Genomic DNA, 15,207 nt, shown 5'->3' with positions numbered 1-15,207 from the left:
TTTTCTTTACCCTACTCTCAACATTTAATGGTAGGTTTCCAGTGTAGCTCATGAGGGAGGTTCATTTTACATGCTGCTGAGTGCAGGCCCCAAACACTAAAAAATAAGTCACTTTTGTATGTGGAGGTTTAAATATTAATGCAACCGTGCAGCCTTCCTCACTCCATTCTGCCAGCCTTTCTCCTTCTCTCCAGTCCAGAATAATAATGGCTTTTTAGCACCTCTTTTATCCTGGGAATCCAAATAACTTTACAGCTGTTTGTTAGTTAACTAAAACTTCTCTGTGCTATACCTACGTTGCCTGCCATATTCTTGAACTGGTTCCATGGTTCAAAGATGGGGTTTTTCTTTGTTTCTTTTAACCTGCATAGGTCTGGGTTTCATTTCTGGTGCACAGGACACTGGCATCTCCATAACAGATGCAATAGGTGAATCTCAAGACTATTAGAGTCCATTAGATACTTAGCACAAGTTCCTCAAATCTTGTCATCTCCTAGGCACCTGTTAACAAGAAATAACTTTCAGCTGCTTTTAACTTATTCAAGGCTAAGCAATCCAAAGGGCCACTGGAAATGTCAAGGATGTTTTTAGAGATGGAATGAAACCAGAACAAATGGGATTAAGGGTATGTTACGGCGGCGCAATTGTGCTGCTATATCACCATAGTGTAGACGCATCCTACACCAATGGAAGGGGTTTTTCCATTGATGTAGGAAGTCCACCTCTCGGAGAGGCGATAGGTAGGTCAGCAGAAGAATTATTTCATCAATCTAGCCACATCTACACAAGGGGTTAGGTCAACCTAACTATAGTTCTCAGGGCATGATATTTTTTCATAGCCCTGAGCAACACAGGTAGGTCAATTTAATTTTTTAGTGTATACCACAGAATAAAGCAGAGAGACACACTGGTGAGTGCAAATATTGTGGTGAGTGCCCTGGGACTGAGATGAACTAGGCTCCAATCAGCTACTCTCTGAGTTGGGATGGCCACCTGGCTTAGATCAATTAAGAGACCACTCAAAACTTGTGCCAATCTTTGAGATTTGAAAAAAGCCTGGGGCAACCTATTTCTGTGGCTCTATTTCTCTGTCCCCTGTATTCTTTACATCCTTCTCGCTTCAAGTTTCCTACCCAAGTGGAAATGCCCTAAGAAGATTTCCTTGTGGCATTTCTGACTTACCCCATACCAAAGAAGTGCAAGGAATCTCATGAGACAAATGGTTCTGTGCAGGGGATGAACTGCCATAGAGTGGCATGATGGTCTCAAACCAAGCCTTCACCTCAAACTGATCCAGAAATGAATGCTGCTTGCCCAGCTCCAGTTCAGCAAGGCTATAAGAACCTGTCTTCAGGAATAATCGCACTGCAGCTGATATTACTTATCTGTTAAATGTCCGCAGTTTCAATATGAATTACTTTACCTTTGCTGCTTTTCTGGTAGAGTCAGAAATGCTGGGGCACTGAGCTGACACACTCTGTACTTCTGGTGGTGTGACTATTTTCTTACTAGGTCAAAGAGTTTCTGCTGAGGCTGTACAGGTTAATTGGTTTAATTGTACATGCTGAGTTTGCTGTTGTGCTGGCAAATATCGGTGACTGCCCTTTCGGATGAAATGAAATCCCTTTCCTGTGTGGACTGAACGGAGAGGGCAGCTGGAGGCTCAGCTGTTTAAATAATATCACCAGCTCCTGCTCTTCCTTTTGCTGCCATTTCAGCTACTGCAAATGGTGATTGGCATCCGTCGAGGAGATTTAAGCCCCCATTCAATCCTGCCCTCCAGCAGCAGTGATGACTCTTAGTTCAGAAGGCTCTGGAAGGTTCCATGATTCTGCCCTTTCTTGAAAAAGCTCAAAGTCACTTTCAAACTTTCAAGCTTTTGTCCAGGTCACTGCCTGAAGCTGTAATTCAGGCTCATTCCCCTCTGCCACCCTTTGCTCTGTGAGTTGGGGCACACGTAGAAGAATACTGTGAAATCTGGAGTTCCCACTTTGGCTTGAGGTGGTTCATAGCAGCTGCTGTGAGGGGCAGTATCAGCTAGGTTTAGAGGAAAGAGAGGGAGATGGGCAGCAATGGAAGGGAAGGTATCTCCTTTGGGCAGGCAGGATAGATGGGCACTATCCTTTTCCTAGGTGTATATGTAATGTGAGAAGGAAGCTAGGCTTTTCCAAGCCATGTCCACTCACCAGTGAAGGATTCTGTCCCCTTTTCGGTCTGAGATTCCAAGGCCAGACCTTCAGAACTGCCCATCATGCGTGAGCTCCCCTTGGGAACCTCTGGAGTGGCCGGACACTGAACTCTTCTGAAAATCTGGCCCCAAGCAGCAGCTCTCCTCATAACCATTTCCTTCCTGACTAGGTTTCTTGCATTAGTTCAGTCCGCCTTGGGATTACCCCAGGCAAGAATTACAGCAAAAGGACCAAGGAGGTGGAACGCTTTCTTCCCTACAATACGGACTAAAGGAGAGTCCTTTCTTGTTCTTGAGCAGGTCACTTGACAACCTTAAACTTAATTGAACCCATGATATATTCGTCATGCATCCGACGAAGTGGGTGTTCACCCACGAAAGCTCATGCTCCAAAACGTCTGTTAGTCTATAAGGTGCCACAGGACTCTTTGCTGCTCCATGATATATGGACTCCACAGACCCCAGAAAACCTCTCTGGACTCCCAGCCATTCTCATATCTTCAGTTGCATATTATCATTTTCCTCTCATCGTACCAAGAGATGCATGTTGACCTGCCTGTCTAATCCTTTTGTTTTCCAGGGCAAGAAACTTCCAGCCACCATTAGTGATGATGCAGAGGAAGGGGAAGTGTCTGATGAGGACAGTGCTGATGAGATTGATGATGACTGCAAACTAATGAATGGAGATGTAAGTAAAACGGATACATGAATACAAATGTATGTTGAACTGTTCCACTGCGGTGGGATGAATGCTGAGTTCATATGGTGTCTGGAATGAGAAAGTAGGTTCAGGCACATAGGGTTCTCAAACTTTGTGAGACTTTTTTTAAGGAGAGAGAGAGAGAGAGAGAGAGAGAGAGAACTAACCTGAGGGTAACAAATCTGTTTCACGGCAACTTTTCAAGGCTTCAAAATATGGTCGATCTGCATTGGAATTTGGGAGGAAAACTAAACTTTCAAACATTTTTCACAAAAATAGAATTGTCTGAATGTCTGTCTTATTATCAGAACCTGAGGTTTTCAGTTCAGGCAGAGGTACCTCAGTGAGTGGGTGGGTGGCCTCGTTGTGAGGGCACTGACCTGGCATGGCATGTGGGAGACTCCGGTTCACGTCCCTCCTATGTCTGACTCAAAACCGAGTTGTTCATCCCAGATGTGTCTGACTCAGGCAGAGCAGGGACTTGAACCTGGCTTGCCCATGCTATAGAGTTAAGAGAGTCTCACTCTTTGTCAAAAACATTGTGACACAGTCTGCATCCAAACCAAATGGTTTGGCTTTGACAAAACTGCACATTTTGGGGAAATTTTATTTTATCAAAAATGTTCTGACCATCTCTAGTATCAAATGTTCCAGGTAGGTACAGACCTGGTTTATTTTTCCTTCTTCCCTGCAGAGGTGCTGAACACTTACAGCTCCAGTCACCTTCATCTGGAGTTGGGGACGCTCAGTTGTTCTGCAAATCAGGCCCACGGGGGGGGGGGGTCTGTGTGTGTATGTGTGAGTGAGAGACCTACAATGCATGTCTATCATCTGATTTTCAGAAATGCTGCACAACTTAATCTTCCATTGAAGTCTTTTGAGAGCTGCAAGTGTGAGAACCTCTGAAAAATCAATCAGTGTTGGGGTGTATATATTAAATGTAACAAAGATACCCTGTGGAGGGGATGGGAGAGAGTCATACCTATGTCTGTCTGTCTGTCTGTCTGTCTATCTATCTAGCTATCTAATAATATAATTTCATTGTAACTCTTAAACTTGACACTCCATGTGTCAGAGAATAGACTGCAAAAAAGAACTGAACCTGCTTAATCAATGGTAAATGACATTACCAGCAGTCTGGTTGCTTTTTTCTAACTTGCGCGTGTGTGTGTGTGTGTGTGTGTGTGCGCGCGCGCGCACAGGTTGTTTGGTACCTTGGTGGGTTGTATAGTGGAGTATTCTTCCAAAAAAATTGAGTCCCCTTTCAGTGCTTCCCATCCCATCTCAAACTGGGCCTTCTCTGGAGAATAAATTCCCCAGCTTCAGTGGTCCTTTTATTGAGCACTTTTTGACATGCTGAATGCTGTGCTTAGTTGGCTTTAACTGTACAAAAGTGTTAAAAGGAAAATAAGCTGTTCATTTCAGCTTACTTCAGCCTGAATACACCTTATTCATTCGTCTCTTTTTAGAAGTAAAATTCTTCTGACACTTAATCTTCTGGCATGCAGTGAGTATGGCATTGCAGCTTATGGAAACTTAATATAAAAGGGACAGCAGAAACCTTTAATAACATTAAACAAAATTGCCTTGGACGTGTGTCACATTTGCGGCCCTTTATTTTTGTCCTTTAGACTATTTCCTTCTCTCCTATTGTGGGTGCAATTGTTTTGTTTTAGGACTAGAAGAGAAACCTCTCCTTAGAGCCGTGCTAGCATGGAAGAGGGGGAGGACCTTGAAATCCATCTTAAGGAGGAGAATTGGTTTTGTTTAGTTATATTTCTACTGTAGCACGCTTAATTTTTTCCCCTTAATCTTGAGATCTGCGATGTTTTGACACTTTGCTCCTATGGTTTTTGTCTCTCCCTCTGCCTGGCATTACATCCATTCAAAGTGGAAGGTACTGTACACCTACGGTGGTGGTAGAGGTTAGCCTGCCGGCCTTTACACTGGGATCAGTCCTGTTACCAAGGAATGAACATGTGGAGCAGGGAAGAAAAAATTGTTGGAGGGTATTGAGGTGAAAAGCAAACCAAATTGTGCTACAAGTCCCGCAGTCACATGAACTAGACAATCTGATCCCCCGGACTTTATGGTTGTGTATATGGAGCAGCTAGAGATACCCACGTCTGCAGACTTCAACCCAAACTGAACTGAGCCTTTTTACTTTCACAGGCCAGGTTCATGCAGCTTGTTGTTCTTCTCCCTCGTGTTTTCCCACCTGCCTTTGTCTTCGCTCCCTGGACTCGCCCCGTATCAGAAAGCAACAAGGGAGCCAGTTCCATATCCCTGCTAGAACCAGGAAGTGTTTCAGGAGCCTGTTCTCGCAGGCTTTCCAGCCTCCTTTATTAGACAGTTCAAGTAAACACTCACGTTTCTGGATGCTTGGTCAAAAGCAAACTTTTGTGACTCTCCCATTGGTAGCTTTTCTCCAGCCCTCTTTGACACAGCTCTCACGTGAGCTTCTGTCTAAAAGAAGGAAGTTTTCCTTCTTCAAACAGGCAGAGAGAGCTGGAAGCTAGTAAGAGGACATTCTTCCTTATAAAGAGACTCTGCTGCTTTCCCTGCTGCATCTTAGAGCTGGGCACATTACTTGCCATAAAGCCCCTGCCTTGCTTACATCTTTGTCTTCATTAACTAACAATGTGTTTTAGTCTGGCTTGTGCCAACATCTGGGATTCCAGATTTGCTAGACCCGGCTCACGTTAGAGTGAGGCTTTGGAAAGCATGGGAAACGACAGCTTGTTTCCTGATGGAATTAATCAGGACATTCTAAGGCCCGTTAAGCAAACACAATGGGGGGGGAGGGGTTAAAACCTTCCAAAGATCTGAAGTTGGGAGTTGCTCTATGTAAACTGCATGGCTAGAAAAGAGAACCGTGTTTCCATCTCTATTCCCCCACCACTCCTCACCTCAGTCGTTCAGCAGCCTGAATGGAAGAAGGGAGCAGGAACATGCAATAAATGCTGCCTTTTAACTGTGGAAGGCCTGATTCTCCAGCTGCTCCCATTCCAGTTGACTTCTGCAGGCACTGTGGCTGCAGACACAAGCTCTTCCATAGCAAATAGTTGATGGTTTTGAGCTCTTTATATTCCCTCAGACTTGATGTGCAATAGAAATGCCATGTTTTATTCAGCCTTTGTGGGTGTGCAAAACTTGAACCGCCTTGAGAACGGTAAAGCGCAGTCACTGTCATGAAATAGATCAGAATTTTTGGAAATGAATACTACAGAATGGAGCCTGCACTAGTCAGGTCTCCAAGGAATCACCTCAATACCAGCTATTTCCAGGTAGCACCTCAATGGTTTGGTAACAGAGTCCATGCCACATGAGCAGCCTTGCTGACAAGCGATTTTGGTTCCATTCAACCAGAAGTTGTTACATTTTTATTTATTTATTTATTTTGCAAAATGTTTAACTTTCATTCCATTGTGGCTTCAGGTTAGGGCTTCACACGTATCTGCTGTGAAGCCCAACACTGGGCACTCTTATAATTGCAGATAACTGACAATGTTACTGTATTTCACAGTGTACAAACTAAGAGGCGGCTGGGCTATTAGCATGGGGAGCTGTAGTTAATGATAGTCCATTAGAGTGAAGCCTCAGTCCATTTCTTTTGCCTCATTTTCTTCTTATTTTTCCCCCTTAATGTACTGTTTTAGTTTGTGTTGCCTCTTGTTGGAGAAATGAAGATTTCACACCACTGTGCCCTCGTTTAATGACTGTATTTCATTGATAGGCTTCCACCAATCGGAAGCGAGTAGAGAATATAGCAAAGAAGAAACTTGACTCGCTGATAAAGGAATCCAAAATCCGTGACTGTGAAGATCCAAACAATTTTACAGTCGCCACTCTGCCACCATCTGGGAAACTCAGCCAAAAGTCGGACATCAAGAAGGTGAAAATCTTTTGTCTTTTTCAACCCATATCAGAGTTGACTTTTCATTTTTCTCTCTCTTCCCCTGATGTACATTAGTACAATACATTTTAAGAATGATGAAGGCCTACATGTCCAGAGCTGCATGCTTAAAGGTAGGCTTCTAAACACACAGTCAGACTCCCAAATTGAACTGACTTGGCTTACGGGTGCTGAGCACCTGCAGCTCTCATGACACCCATGGAATTGGAACATGCACAACCCCTTTATTAAATTAGGTCTCTTCTATTTGGGCTCTTGGATATGGATTTAGAAGCCTAACTTCAGGCCCTCAGCTCTGCCCTCTTTCCCTTTTTTGGCTTAATCGGTGTGTCTTCTTCTTTCCTTTTAAAAGCCAATAGCCTTTTAGCCTGAAGAAGGTGTGTTACTGTAATAACCAGCATGGCTTTTGATTTGGGAGCATTCCAAAGTGTGTTGATCTCAACTTATAAATCATGAAACTTTTTATAAAAACGTATAGGTTACTATGATTGATATTTTTCCTTATTAAAAATGCTGGCTGCATGGGAGCCTTGACTGCCCATTTGAATATTAATTTTGCAGAATTGTAGTTCTGTGGTGCTTTCTGCAGCAGACAAGACCACGAAAAGGCTAATAATATCCCAGCTGTTGATGCCAAGTCCCACTGGAATCCCTTGTGTCTTCTCTGAATGTGCGCTACAGTGGCCGTTGTGTGCCTGGGAGATATCCTTGCTGGCAACATAACAAATTTGTGCCTCATGTTGAATACGCTGTGTTGAACTTCACCATATGCAATAGCTAAATATAGACCGGAGTCACTCTTTGTGTATGCAAAGACGTCTCATCATGGGAATTTAAAGAATCATCAGCTAAAGCCTGCTGTTGTTTGAAATCCATGGCAAAACTCCAGTTCTAGTTTGACTTCAGTGAGGAGGAATAATAATCCATATTAATTAACAATGGTTGAACCCCCACCACCCCAAAAACTGTGGCAAATAATGCCAAACCTACCCCTTTTAAAAAAAAGTCAGATGTTGATCTCAAAGCTCTTGGGATCAGAAATTGGAAAGAAACCATATTGGGAACCTCAAGCATTAAAAATCAGGTGTTGGCCTTTCTCCCCCACCCCAAATTATGAATTTTTGTAATACTTTTGAGTTTCTTTTTATTTGCCTTCTGATTTTGAGCCTTTATGATTCACATTATCCAGCTTCTCTCTGCAATCATGAGATCTCAAAACTTACCTTTTATTAATGAAGGTGTAGATTCTCATCTAATCACATGACTCCAGAAGCTAGGCCTTTACAGACAGACTTGCAATAACATGTCAGGAGTTGGCAACACCTAGGAGTTCTAGAGAGCCAGCTTTCTTGGGAGATTTCTATTAATTATTGTTCTGGTGTCCTTAATCATGCAATTAAGTTGCATGGAAATCACTGTGATGTACTCCTCTGATTGACCCTAACTTAATTAACTATAGGGGTGCTTGTGAAATTGGGAGAAGTAAAAACTTCAGTGAATCTCTTTTTCTGATTGGCTCCAGTTAATGTCATGGAAGTAGCAGGCTCTTAGGAGTGAGTCATCAGGAAAGCCTGTAATATTTCCATCCTGCATGTCCTTCCATATGCCCATGAAGGACCTAGCTGCAGTAAGTTGACAGTTTGTTATAACTGGCAGATATCATTCCCAAAACAGCCTCTCTGTCTGTCTCTCTCTATCCCACAGCCCCTTGGTCTCTTGCATGTAAGTCTAAAGCAGCCTTGACAATGTGTATATAAACCAACAGGAAGCTTCCAGTACATAGAGGTGATTGGGAAGTAAGTAGGTGAAAGAGTGGGGAAATTACAGGCCCGGGATGGCATTGGAGGTCTGTCAAAACCGAAGCTCTGCAATCTATCTTCAACTGCATCATCTTGCAAAGTAGACAGGTCAGAGCCTGTCCTGCCCAGCTCTAAGCTATACCCCCAACTGAGCGAGTGAGCTCAGGTAAACCCGGTTTTATGGGTTGTGTGTGTGTGGACAGTAGTGGGATTGGGCTAAAACCGAGGTGAGAGCCTGGGGTTAAGCCTGCAGTGCAGCCGTAGCCTGTGAGACACACCTGGCTGAACTGCCAAATGCAGGGCGAGTGGAGGTGGCTGGTTTTATTAGTCTGAGTTGTATTAGTAGCCGACTACAAGAGAGCTGCTGGGCTGTATTTTTAGAGTAACAGCATGCTTTTGTTTGTAAATAGGGACACCCACATGTTGCTTAGTCTTACAGAGCAGCTGAAGCTGCCCAGAGAGCTCTGAAAACTCTTCTATTTAAGGCAGCTCGACGCTTGTGTCATACTCTGGTATTTCAGTTCCTGGGGGGTGGCTTTCTGCTTTGACACATGGGGACATTCTGTTGCAAAGAGCTCCTTTTGTTCCTTAGCGGGCTCTGTCTGTTGACTGCTCTAATGATAATACTTTGCCTTCCCTAGTGCTTTCCATCCCTAGATCTCAAAGCCCTTTGCAGCCATTAACGAATAAATCTTCACAGCCCAAGTGTTATGCTGGTAAATCGCATCTGCAGTTTGCAGATGGGGAAACGAAGCACAATGCTGACTTGTTCATAGAAAAGTCGGGCAGAGTCTGAAGCAGGAAGCCAGATCTCCTGGCTCCTATGCTTCAACCACTTAGCAGAGAAGGCTGCTCTGCATGTGGCTGATGTGGAGAAGGCTGCAGTTTCAAACAGAAGAACTGTGACGCATTTGGAGCAAGAGGGAGCTGGGTTACATGGGATTACTAGGCAATCATGGCCCTGTTTTCATGTCGGTGTCAAAAGGAATAAAAATTGAGGGAAGTTAAATCCCAGGGGTTGATATTTCGATCCTGCTTTCCTATACTTTGCTTTCCTGTCATGGAAACAGGATCTCTGCTTCTTGAAGACTTCCTCAATCCGGCTGCTGGGGAGTTCGGTCCAACGTGGACCCCGCCGCGAAGCTGGGTTCTGCATCGGACCCTGCAGCTGGAGTCAGTCCTATCATTCCGTGGCAGCACAGGCGGTTGCTGTGGCAATGACAGCAGCGAAAGTGTCCAATGTCCCAAGTGGAAGAATCTTCAGTCTCATCCTGTTTCACACCTGCGCCCATCACAGAATTGCCATAGAGCAGGCAGTCCCTGTTTGAGACTAAAATAGCAGGGATCTGGTTGCTCACGATCACTGGGGCAGGAAGAGCCGCAAATCAGCTGCATAGGAGCTGGGAATGGAAAAGCTGAGGGAATGCAGGAGGGGTTCCTAGAGATGTGTAGGGGAAGCATGCACAGTGCCTGTCCCTTATGCACTTCACTCAGTACATCCATAGCTGCCTTTCAGTAATGTAAAGGGTGCGGCAACTTGCATAAGGAAAGCACTCTGAGGCTTTCTGGTCAGTCTTCCCGTCTCTGCCTGAAACCCGGTTCTTTTTCATATGGTGCCAAGCGCATTGTCACTTGAGTTCATATGAGACCTGCCTGTTAAATAATCGTGTCACTGGGCAGAGAGGGTTGTCTGGTTTTGCAAGGGGCAAGGAGTACGTTTCAGCAGACACAGCACCAGTCTGAGTGGGTTTTAGTTTGTAAGTCCATGTTTTATTATTTGGGAGGCTTTCTATGATGATGGAGTCAGGCACATAATCACGGTTAATCCTGAATGATGGTGGGGAATCAGTTTTGCCGCGTGGTGCTAATTTAGCTTGGAGCGTTAATGGCACTATTTGGCTTTCCCCTTAATCATAATAAATATTTGTCGGTCCACATCCACTGTCACCGTTTAGCATGCGGCATCAGATGCTTTGAGTGCAGTGAGGCATGCAAAGCCTTTCATTTTCCTGTAATAAACCATTAATATCACTTTTCGGCACACACACAGCCCTTGCCACTGCACCAGGTAGCAAGCAGGGAATATGTTTCCCTCTGGGCAGAGGAGGAAAGGAGAGAGAGATATAGAGTTAATTTCATTCAAAACCCTCATTGTTATTGGAAACTTGTGTTCAGGGCTAGGAGGTGGCAAACTGCTCACACCCGTTTCGGGGAGGGGCTGGGAGAAAGAGGCCGGCCAGGTTGAGTTTTGTTGAAGGGTTGGTATCTGTAAATGGCAGTGTGCATGGCAAGTCCAATCCAGCTTTATAAAAAGGATATAAATAAAATATTGCCAGGTTGTCTCATTAAAGAAGAAAGATGAGGAAAGAGCACTGGGTGGGAGCTAACAGGCTGGCCCAGAGCAGGTGAGTAATGGAGAAAAATGATTTGCACCGATAAATGCCGTGCTCCTCTCAGGCTTTGGCTTATGGAAAATAGATGGGGGTGCTGTGTGTGCACTTTTAGAAGTTGTGCCTGTAGTTTTTATGGATGAGGCTGTTGTGAGCAATCTCTGCCACTTTGCTGGATGGCTGGAGATTTGCTTGTAAAAGGAGGGGGAAGAAAAAATGGTCTCACATTTTGTGTGCTGGTCAGAGCTGTGTTTGTGCTGCGAATGCAGTGGGGAGACATGCTTCTAATGCAACAGTTTTCATTACTGTGGCCCCGAGGATGGAAACCACTGTTCTAGAGGGATAGAACAGAGCTGTCCAGATTAGAAAAACTAAGTGTTAGCCCTTTGCCTTGTTGGGAGGAAGGACGACGTCGTGGTTAAAGCATTGGAGTGGGACTCAGCAGATCTGGGTTTAGTTCCCACTGCTTCTATGGACTCCCTGTGTGACCTTCAGCAAAGTGACTCATGCTAGGATTTTCAAAGGTGCTTAAAGGAGCTGGGTGTCCAGCTCCTTAGAAAATCCCAGTCTTAATTTAAAAAAAAAGTTCTGCCTCATTTTCCCTATCTGTGGAATGGAGATATGAACAATTCCTTTCTCCCCCTCTTTGTCTTGTCTATTGAGATTGCAAGCTGTCTGAAGCAGAGACTCTCTTGCTGTGTGTTTGTACAGCTCCTACACAATGTGGTCCTGATCTTGACTGGAACCTGCAGGTGGTATTGTAATAGAAACAATAATAAACATACCCTCTTTCTTCATTTCCATCACCACCAAAACCACTGTGCATCTCCTGTCTCTCTTTGGATGGGGATTTGGGGGTGAAGAAGGCAAGGAGAGAGGATGGAGTCAATTAATCTTCTGCGTAAGGATGCCCCGCTGTCCATCTTCAAACAAGTCACTGTTGTTTGAGCTGAACCCCATACCAGTCACTACACCAAATGCTGCAAAGCAGTGTAGTAGTATAGCGTTAAAATGAGGGCTCTTCTCCTAAAGAATCATACTGGGAAGAGCTATTTATGGAAGGCACAATGGACAAATTAATTCATTACTTTTTGCACCGCTTCAATCCTGTGTATAAAGAGGGGAGGGGGAATTGCCTCTACTTTGAAGGGCAGCTGCTACCGATGGCTTTGTTCTAGCAAATAATTCAGTCTCGGGATGAGGCGCAGCGCTAGGAACAGTGCAGAAGGGCTCAGCCTGCAGAGATACAGTGGCAGTCATTTAAACACTCAAGCGCTTAGAGGCCTCGGTACTGATTTGCACAAATGGGATCACGCATTACATAATGCTAAATAACAATAGCCCATAAGCTAGGAACCGCATTCCAGCAGGAGGAGACTTGCAGCGTAAATGTTTTGAGTCTGTAGCTTTGCAGGAGGCAGCGCTGCGATGTTCTGCTGCTGCAGCTTCACATCAAATCATTGCAAACCTCTTCTTCCCCTTTCTGGGCAGCAGAAAATAAAGCTGTTCAGATGTGGAGTAATGGCTTTCTGTACCCCTGGGATGGAACATTTAATCCTCTCTGTAGCTCCAGTTTTCACTGGATTAGGGGTTGAATATGATCTTACATATTCAGTGCATCCCTGTGTCAGGAAAACTCTGTTCTTGGCAGTGGAATTAGTAAAGGGAGAGCTGTGCTCCAGGGTTAGAACTGGGGTCTGAATCTTAGCTGTCCGAGGGCGTCAGTAGGCTCCCGAGGCTGGCTGTGACTCATGGGAGACAGGACCTACAATGCAGACATGGGAAGTAGGGAATTGGTTAGAAATTCTGACGGAACATTTTCCATTGAGAACACCTCTTCACCAGAAGTGAAACATTTCATGGAGATAGTTTGATTTCAGTGAAGTTGTGACCGAACCCAGGCAGGATTTCAGTGGAGTCTTGTCTGGTTTCCTGCCAGCTTGCTTGCCTGACTTCTCAGCAACCCACCTGGTGGGATGCCAGGGATCTGGAAGCCCTGCTCCCAGGATCACAGCTCCTCAGCAGCCTGCACTCTCGGGCTTCCAGGATGTGGGGCAGTGTGCCACACAGACTACCTTGGCTCCAGGGTTCCAATCCCGTCCATGGAGAATGTGTAAAGTTTGGGGGTTTGTCCTGAATCAGAACAAAGCCAAATTTAAAAATATAAAAATCCTCCCCGAAATAGAATAATTTCTTTGCCCAGCTGACGGGACACTTTGGAGAGAGAAGTAAAAGGCTGACAGTATAAAGTGGTGATGAAGGGAGATGTTCCATCACCTTGTCTGTTGGTATAATTTATCTATTGTGGCAGCAACTGAACATCACGTGGAAATTGGTGTTGAATTGACTCTGTCAACCTGAGGCCACTAGCACTGATGAAGCTACAGGATAATCCATCACTGCTAAAGCTGAGCCACTTCTCTTGCTGCAGGAAGTGATTGTTCCTGCCCTGAGACTTTCCAATCTAAATAGACTAGACAGAGAAAGGCAGGATTATTATCCCCATTTACAGATGGGGAAACTGAGGCACAGAGGGATCAAGTGACTTTTTCCCAAGGTCACACAGTGAGTTTGTGACAGATCTAGGAAATGAGCTCAGCTTCATGAGCTGCAATCAAGACCATCCTTCCTCTCTGGGATCCTTTTGATAGAAGGGAGCGAGTTTGAGACTCCATCCCAAAGCTCCTCCTCCACCTTTGAAACCTCTCCGTTCCAGATTTAACCTTCATCCTGGGGCTCTTGTCTCAGAGGAAGAAATTTCTAACTGTCCTAAATCTAATTCATGAAAGAAGGGAAGAAAACAATTTCTTCCCTCCCACATCTCTGTCCAAGCGTGTGCATGTGAAATGATTCGTTTAATCTGATATAGGAAACATTGCCATTTTGGTCTAGAACCCTCGAGGACATGAATAGCAGGTTCCTTACACCCTACTGATGTTGTGGCTTGATCATGCTGTGCAGTCCCTTCCAACCCTGATATTCTATGATTCTATGACCTTATGGTAAATGGCTTACATGCCTTTTATTTAACATTTTTCACCCCTGTTCATCAGAGGCACTTATCTTTCACTAGGATCTGTACATAATGCTCATTTACCTCCTTTATTTTAAGTCCACTGAGGTATTCCTGTGCCTCTCTGTATTTTGCTTTCATAAACTTCTCTACTGAGATATCACGTCTGGCAATTTGGATGCTACAGGCTGGAATCAGCTCTGGTCTGGTCTGTAAGACCCAGGCACACCCTGGTGAGCTACCCCACTGGAAATAAATAGAGGAAGAACTTGCACAGAATCTGGTAGGAATTGCCCAAATGCAAAAATTATCCAGCTAGGGATGAGCAAGACAGTGCAGATTAACCCAAGTCAGCCCTTCACCTGAAACATGCCCTTCAGTGACCTGTCCTTGTCACCGTTTCTCCTCCTTGCGCTAGGCTGCCCTTTCTAGTGCCATTTGGAAATGAAAGTGCTGAAACCCTGAGAGAGGCAGGAAAAGGCAGAAATACTGTGGAAGAGGCTGGTCTGGTGAATTGTCTGTTATGATAAAGGTACACAGATGGACTCGTCTTAAAGAGATGAGTTTGTGTTTCCAAAACCAGAAGAATATTGTGTGAGAGGATGTAAGCTGTTAAACTCTTCAGCCTCCAGAGTGGGTTGTGGCAGTGAATTCCACAGGCTAGCTCAGAGCACTGGACAGGGGTATTTCCTCTCCCATCAGTTTGAACCTTGCTGCGTCTGCATGCTGTTGTGTCATGCGGGAGGGTAAATAGAGGCACCGTCGCTACCTTTTCTGCCGTTCGTTCTCATGTAGAACTCTCTCTCGTGTCCTCAGGGGCCCACGCACTGGGATAAACATCCAAATGTTCTGGGGACTTGAGCTCAGAAAACTGCGGGGTTTGCCTGTCACCCTGCAGTTGTTGATAAACCGTTGTGAGGGGACTCCTGAGCCTTCAGCACTGTCCACCCCACTCTGTCCTGACTGTTCCTTCTTGTCAAAGACAAGAGAATTGCTCCTTTGAGATTGCGACGGTTCGAGGGGCACACAAAGCTGAAAGTCTTGCCCTGACATTATGTTGTTGGGGGATTTGAAAACGTTTGACAGACCCTATTTGTAACCTCTAATGCTTCCTGACTGAGCAATGAGAGCAAGTGCTCTGGGGGCCTGGCTTTCTGCCACCCACCTTTTGGAGTGGGGCTGGGCTCTCAGATCCTGTGTT

The 15,207-nt window shown here is 45.0% G+C and overlaps 1 protein-coding gene across 2 annotated transcripts in view; it reads left to right on the top strand.

Moving 5' to 3' along the window:
• PLCH2 (phospholipase C eta 2) overlaps positions 1-15,207 on the top strand; it is a 303,870-nt gene that overhangs the window by 252,998 nt on the left and 35,665 nt on the right. For both annotated transcript variants that reach the window (XM_039509130.1, XM_039509129.1), the window contains 2 exons: positions 2,769-2,876; positions 6,625-6,783. In XM_039509130.1, the coding sequence (XP_039365064.1) occupies positions 2,769-2,876; positions 6,625-6,783 (267 nt within the window). The remainder of the gene's footprint in view (positions 1-2,768; positions 2,877-6,624; positions 6,784-15,207) is intronic.

This window comes from Mauremys reevesii, linkage group 21 (genome assembly GCF_016161935.1).
Source record: "Mauremys reevesii isolate NIE-2019 linkage group 21, ASM1616193v1, whole genome shotgun sequence".
In the NCBI taxonomy this organism is placed as follows: Eukaryota; Metazoa; Chordata; order Testudines; family Geoemydidae; genus Mauremys; species Mauremys reevesii.
Note: the sequence above shows the minus strand (reverse complement) of the source record. Positions and strands in the feature narration are given on the sequence as shown.